Source organism: Ipomoea triloba, chromosome 2, assembly GCF_003576645.1.
Source record: "Ipomoea triloba cultivar NCNSP0323 chromosome 2, ASM357664v1".
NCBI classification, from domain to species: domain Eukaryota; kingdom Viridiplantae; phylum Streptophyta; class Magnoliopsida; order Solanales; family Convolvulaceae; genus Ipomoea; species Ipomoea triloba.
Window position 1 is genome coordinate 21,824,230 of NC_044917.1, and position 7,685 is coordinate 21,831,914.

Genomic DNA, 7,685 nt, shown 5'->3' on the forward strand with positions numbered 1-7,685 from the left:
TATTTATATATATACATATACAATATAATATGATTGACATTCATAATTTTTGTATCTCAGCCAAAATAGGAATACATTTATGTAAATAACCACATTCTTATCTCATTAATATTATTATATTCTATCATAATAATTACCATAATTACTAATAATAACCTAATATAACCAACCTATTATAATTAATATTATTCTATCATTAATATTATTCTATAATAATAATAATAATTAATATTATTAATATTTAATATTATTAATATTAGGGAAAATGACACTTTTTCCCCCTATGTTATGTGCTTATAGCACTTTTTCCCCCTTTGTTATTAAAGTGGCAGTTTTTCCCCTTTGAAATGTTAAATTGACATTGTTACCCTTAAAAATAATTATTTCATTTATTTTTCTTCTCCAACAAATTATTACTTGTACGTATGGATGATCACGATTCGGTTCGAACTAACCAAACACTGTTGCAATCATACCGAAATAGTATGGACGGTTCTGGTTACGATTCATAACCGAAAAAATAAAATTAAATAATTGTTGAACCGTGAACCGGAACTTAACCACAATCATATATAGTAAAAATGATCAAACACTTATTTTGATAAATCGGTATGGTTCGGTTCCAATTTCGATTTTGAACCGCCAATCAAAACTTATTTATTTATTTATTTATTTTTATAATTTTATTTCTAATTTAAAAATATTCTAAATTCAACAATTATTTTATTTTATTTTTTCGGTTCTGAATCGTAACCGTAACCGTCTATACTATTTAAGTTCAATTGCTACAGTGTTCGATTAGGTTCGTATCGAACTGTGATCTTCCATACATATTAGTAATAATTGGTTGGAGAATAAAAATAAATGAAATGGTTTTTTTAAGGGCAAAACTGCCAATTTAATATTACAAGGGAGAAAACTACCACTTTTAAAATAACTGAGGGGGAAAAACTGCCACTTTAATAACACAGGGAGAAAAAGTGCTATAAGCACATAACATAGGGAGAAAAAGTGTCATTTTCCCTTAATATTATTATTATTATTATTATTATTATTATTATTATAATTACCATATTATTATAATACCCCTACGTTTGGGCGGGAAAATTCTAGAGGAGGATAATGCTTTTACATATAGTATAGATTCCAACTCCGACATATTTATTTCCCGACAAAATTTTCTTCTCCTACCAACTCATACTTAAATTTGTCAGACTCTTACATATATTTTCAGTATGCAATAACTATTCCCCTATTTATTACTCTATTTCCTACACCTAAATTACTATTCCCTAATTGATTACCCCAATTCCTACACTCCAAGTCAATACCTACACTCACAACTTTTAACCTTGCATCATATGGGTATAGTAAAATTTTTGAACGACGGTGACTAGGAGCAAGTATTAGGTAAAAGTTTTCGTCTATGCCATTTGCATCATGTTTTTAAATAGCTACGTTTGGGATTGCTTTCATTCACGTCTCTAGTTACGCTCTGAAGATCACAGAAGACATGTCAGGTGCTAGCCATTGCGGATTGCTTTCACTTGCGATCCTAGTACTCACCACGTTTGTATCTCCAACTTCACAACGCGATTTAAGAATGGATGAAAACGGGTTGAAAACAGAAACATTCCTGTCTCCTAAGGTCGAGCACGAACCTGGATCAGTGAGCAATAAATATCTCTACGATATCGGCTTCCCAAAGGGTCACATCGCCGTCAAGCGTTTCGACGCCGAGGTGGTCGATGAGGCCGGCCATTCTGTCCCGCTCCACCAAGCTTATATCCACCACTGGGCTGTCAGGAGATACTACAAACCCTTGGGTCATCACTCCAATAATGATTCAACAAGCACATACAAGCTGGCGATGAACGCCGGCGTCTGCGATTCCCTTCCGCAGTATTTCGGTCTGGGGGCTGAGACACGACAGACAGACACCCATGTTCCGGATCCTTACGGAATCGAGGTTGGGAATCCGCCGGAAGGGTACGAGGATGCGTGGGTGCTTAATCTACACACGATTGACACCCGAGGCACGGTGGACAGTCTCCGGTGTCTGGAGTGCAAGTGTGAGTTGTATAATGTGACAGTGGATGGGTTCGGAGATCCTATTGGCAACGTTTACACGGGCGGGATCAGGTGCTGCTACGACGGCGTTAGGTGCAGGCTTAAAGATGGGTACAGTAGTGATGTAAGGAAAGTGTATTACATGAAGTACACCGTCACTTACGTCGACTGGAATCCGTCTATTGTTCCTGTCAAGATTTATATATTTGACGTCGCTGATACTCTGGAATGGCGGGAATCCCTGCAACGACATCATTGCTGGGTCAGTCAATATTTTTATTGTTTCATCTAACCCAACGTAATTAAATATTGATAGATGCAATCATTATAATGTGGATCAGGACTCACAGTATACTATGGACCATATTTTTATGCGACATTGTTTTAAAATTTAATTTTGATGGCAAACTTTTGTGGTTCAGTTTATGTTACAGGGTTTGTTTTTGTTTTACTTTAGTTTTTATATATATTTACTGTAAAGCATGTGTATGTGTATTGTGTTATGTGTTTATATGTCTATGTTCTTCAATTTTGTACGTTAAGCATATGAATTCTATATATCTGAAATAGATTAGTTGTTTTATAACACACAATATATTGTTTTTTTTAATGAATTTATGTCTTAGTATTATAAAATTATGTGCCTATAGGACATAAATTATCAACATAAATCATATTTGAGAATAAGTAAATATATAACATGTATGTGTCTTATTTTGTGAGTGTTATGAAATTCTGTACTTTGAGAGTATTGATTTTGTACCTAGAATAAATTAAAATTTGTGGTGAAACATGAGAAACGGGAAACTATATAATCTATTAAAGCACAAAACGACGTCATTTTGATCCAGGGTCCTCTGATAGAATAATATATTATGCCATAAGAAGAAGTCCAGCATGCTAAGAAAATAGGAAATTCTACGGGAAGTTACAACTGCACAAGAATAGCATTATATAAAAGCTCAGAAAGATTAATCAAAGGGATCCCAGGCTTATCATTCAGTCCTAAATATATAACCTCCTACAAATAATCTCTGTATTCTTCTTCCCCTTTCCGTGGTTGCCTCTGTACATACACCAGAAAAATATAATAAAGACAATACTTGTGTTATTATTTATTGATTCTCTACAATCACCTTAATATCATTTTTCTTTTATTTATTGGATTTATTAATTCGGACACCCTGGATTAATTAAATCCATCAATATGGGATAAATGGGAAAACAAAGGGGAGCCACTGTGCGGCTCCCCTCTCCACCACCACCACCCCCCCCCCTATATATATACCCCCTATATAAACAGCTAATTTTACAAAACATCTTTTTACAAACCGCTAATACAATCAGCTGGTCAAACCCGCTAATACAATCTGCTATTTGATAACCGCTAACGCTACTGTCTACAATGCTTCTTTTAGAACACTACCTTAGACAAGCTATTTTATTGTTGTCACTTGATTGAATTTGATAAAGCAATCAAATTCAATTGTTACACCTTCGTTGTATCTCAAAAGTTCTTATCTAGTATCTTGTTGCTTTTGTTAAGGTCTGATAGAAAACTTGCAGGATATTGAACCTAGACAGTGTTATCAATTTTTATCCTCTTCTAATCCTTGTTATCCTACCCAATTTCTTACATCTCTGCACGACTGTGCGCCCTTGCTACAATTCACATCACATAGCCACCATCGCACTTTTCCAGCTTGCAGTAAATTGATGACCGCCGACCATCGGTTTTTCTCCCGGCCATAGCCAACAACAACCATCGGGATCTAAAACCAACACCGACTTCAACAACTATCGAAAGATAACGGCTTTTAACCGTTGTTGTTGAGTAGGATCTACAATAACACTGACTTCAACAACAAATTTTTGTCATAAAAGAACCGTTATTTATGTACATTTTCTTGTAGTGTGAGCCTATTGCATAAAATTTTCTTAGCACGATTTATCTCTGTGTCTTACATAGGGCTGTCAAAGTAGGCCGAAGTCTGTGGGCCTGACCCGCTAAGGCCCGGGACCCACGCCGTTTAGCCCGCTCGGCCTGTGGGCTAGGCCCTATTTTAATATATATATATATATTCATTCCCGTGGGAATCGCGAACTCGCATGAGGCGGACTAGGGTTATGCATGAACCCTAGCCCGCAGGCCAGCCTGCAAACTCCTACCAGAAATTAGGACTGCGGTGGGGCGGACCGGCCCGCTTTTACAATACTAGTCTTACATAAACAGAAGCATAATTTATTTAAGTTTACTCAAGCAAAGGACCAGAGATACTTTAATTAGTGACAGCCCTTTCCCATGGAACTTTTCAAAAAGTAATTAAAGTTGGTCTATGTTGATTCAGATTGAATATGAAGTTGAGTCATGTTCTGGTTCCACGGCAAATGAGAAGTGTGTTGATACCAAAAGTGTAAGTGTAAATTTGGCAAGTGGAGGAGATGTCATCTATGCTGTTGCCCACCAACACATAGGAGGGATTGGTTCAACTCTTTATGGAGAGGTATTTTTGGCTTTAATTTGTTTCTTCCTTTTGGTATGATTTTCTAGCTACTTGATTTCATGTTGCCTTCATTTGCATTCCCCTTAGTTTTGTGCTACGCATGCAAAACAATGAAATCAATACTTGCTTTCAATCTATGCCAGGAATTCAAATTATACATTCTGATTTTCATTTTTCACTTCTAACCTTTGATTTGAAATTGATCATTTTTTTTTCTTGTTCGCTAGTTATTACACAAAAGGAAATTTATACCCAGTATACCTATTGTACACTCTCAGATAGTGGCTACAAGTTTCTTTTGTCACAAAAAAAAAAAAAAAAAAAAAAAAAACATTTCTAGTTCTTGACTATGGTGTCTATGCCATTTCTAGTTCTATGTTTAATTAATTTTTGAAAAATATATATTATTGTGAAAACAAAATTGTAATTTTTCAAAAGAGTTAAATTCCATTTTGGTCCTAGATTTATAGGTGTCAATCCATTTTTAGTCTTTTTTTTTTTTTCTTTAGAGTATCCCTTTAGTCCTAGTATTATTGTGACATGACCGTTTTTGTGTTCCGGCAACAAAACCGTTAAAATTAAGTGTCGTTAAATACATGGCCATTTTGATCTTTTTTTTTTATACAAAGTGGGTTGAACTGCTATAATTTATTTTTTTTCTTTTTTGAAAAAAATTTCTAATTGAAGACCAAAATATGCTTATATTTAATGGCATTAAAATGGTTTGTTTATGGATGACAAAAAATAGTCATGTCATACTACTACTAAGACCAAAAGGAGTTAAAAAAAACAAAAGATTAAAAGTGAATTACTAACTAGAAATCTAGAAAAAAAATGTAATTAGCTCTTTGTCATACTTTGTGAATATATGAAACAATTCACTGAACCAGGATGAATTTTTGAAAATGAAAGGGGAGTAACATTAGAGAGAATTCACTTGAATTGTTTTGAGTGAATTTTCTCAAATAAGATTGGAGAGAAAAGACAGCAAGTTAGGGGTAGAGTTTGAAAAAATATCATTTTGTTCTCGATTATAATTGGAAATAGTTGAAAAAAAAAAAAAGAAGAAAAAAGATAGAGGGTCTAAAGTGACACTGCAAACACAATAATTGAGGATTAAAAATGTTTAATTTTAAAGTTCATAACAAAAAGGGGCAAAATGGTATCGTTAGAGAACCAAATATAGAATTAATTTGTCCGTTATTTTATCTTCCATGTCTATGTGTTTCACTATCTATTCTTTCATTAAATGCATGTATTTTGAATTGATTTAGGATGGGCAGACAATATGCTCATCTTTCCCAATTTATGGGGAGGGAACGGAACCAGGAAATGAAGCCGGTTACATTGTAGGAATGACAACATGTTATCCTCAGCCCGGTTCTATTAAAATTGTGGAAGGAGAAATGTTAACCATTGCGTCTAATTATAGCACTAGATTGAGTCACACTGGAGTCATGGGAATGTTTTACATTTTAGTCGCCGAACCATTGCAAAAATGTAATTCTACCCTGCAAGCTCAACCCGAGGTAAGATTTTACCCCATCAACTCACTACCTACTATGTTGTTAGAGCAGTAAAAGTTATGTGTACTTGAAAAAAAATTATAGCAATGAAATTGAAATAATAAATGATCAATAAGTATATTTATGTTAAATTTATGATTAATAACTTTTATATTAATAAAATTTATTTTTATTTAAGAGTTTTAATAAATAAAGAATAAATTTATTTTTATTATAATATAATAATTTTAATATAATTTAATTTTTTAAAAATAAAATTTATTACATCAATAACTTTGTTAATACAATTATTACAATTATACTATCCCCATATTACCCAAATATGCTCAATAAAACATCAATAGTACTGTTAAAGTGGGTCAATAAGGTAGGACCTCCATCAAAACCCACCATTTTGGCAGGGCAGGATTTGAATCCTACCACTTCGATAAATCTTAAAAATCAATGTCCACTCTGTCTTTATTGCAGACTAGTTTGACAGATTTAACCTATTTTGGTAGCTCGAGTACCGAGCACGAAGTTTTATATTAGAATTATGAAAATGATGGTTGTCTATGCTTAGAAAGTTACAAGGTTCCTTGACTTGACATAATTTTGCAGATAAGTGAGACGACAGTGAACCCAGCAGATGATCTTTGAGCTTTAAGAGCATCCTTATCAGTCGGGTTCTTTCACGGTATTTTAAGAGTTTTTGTAAGTGTGATTAGGAAAGAGAGAATGGAAGGAGATTAAAAAATAAAAGGAAAAGAAAAACAAAACTACAAAATCTGACATTTGAAATTAAAAAAAAAAAAAAAGGTGAGTTAATGTCAGAGTGGCCGCCAGTTGGCGTTACTACAAAACCCAGTTGGCGGCCACTCTGACTCGCCCCAGCGGGGGCGTGGGAAGCACGCGCCCGCTGGGGCGGCAGTGCGCGCCAAGCGCGCACTACATCTTCTCTTATTATTATTATTTTTTTAATTTTTCTGACATGATCTTGTAACTTGCAGGATTATGAAATTATCAAAAACTATTCACCTACATCTGTTTGAAGATTATAAACCAGATCTTGGCCTGACATGAACCAAGAAAGATACATTGATGCCCATGCTCTAATGGCGTTGTAGTGCTTGTTGTTGTTGTCATTATTGTTAAGGGACAGCTACTATGAATCAAGTTTATGTGGTGTTTATGCGTGTACTAAGTCAAATATTGGGCATTGCTTATTGAAATAAATATTCTCAGAATAAATAAAAGTTGTTAAAATACATTTTAAATATGTGATCATTATCTAGTGGTTAGGTACTTTTCTTAAGTTTTTAGAGAGGATATATACATTGTATGTAATTTCTGGTTATTGATTGAATGAGAATCTCTGGCAGCTTTTTATCTCTATTCTCAATTTTAGATTTTACCTTTCCCTCTATTTTATTAGGTACTCTATAACAAAAGATCCTAATTGAAAATCACCGAAGATTATCGTAGATCAAATACAAAAAAAAAAAAAAACGCCTTAATCTGTAACAGGTTATCAGCANAAAAAAAAAAAAAAACGCCTTAATCTGTAACAGGTTATCAGCACGAAGCTCCAAATCTTCGGTGAACA

The 7,685-nt window shown here is 33.9% G+C and overlaps 1 protein-coding gene across 1 annotated transcript; it reads left to right on the plus strand.

The window, feature by feature from the left end:
• The first annotated feature begins 1,284 nt into the window (after window positions 1-1,284).
• Window positions 1,285-7,474, plus strand: LOC116009795. Its single transcript, XM_031248927.1, has 5 exons — window positions 1,285-2,332; window positions 4,419-4,574; window positions 5,849-6,103; window positions 6,701-6,776; window positions 7,090-7,474. The coding sequence occupies exons 1-4, from the start codon at window positions 1,514-1,516 to the stop codon at window positions 6,737-6,739; spliced, it is 1,269 nt and encodes a 422-aa protein (XP_031104787.1). The 5' UTR covers window positions 1,285-1,513; the 3' UTR covers window positions 6,740-6,776; window positions 7,090-7,474.
• The last annotated feature ends 211 nt before the right edge of the window (window positions 7,475-7,685 follow it).

What these genes read in the sequence shown, in the direction of transcription:
- LOC116009795 (XM_031248927.1), top strand. Translation starts at nt 1,514, where the DNA reads ATGTCAGGTGCTAGCCATTGCGGATTGCTTTCACTTGCGATCCTAGTA. An exon ending in TGCAACGACATCATTGCTGG is followed by an intron (nt 2,333 to 4,418) that starts GTCAGTCAATAT and finishes ATGTTGATTCAG; the next exon opens with ATTGAATATGAAGTTGAGTC. An exon ending in GTTCAACTCTTTATGGAGAG is followed by an intron (nt 4,575 to 5,848) that starts GTATTTTTGGCT and finishes GAATTGATTTAG; the next exon opens with GATGGGCAGACAATATGCTC.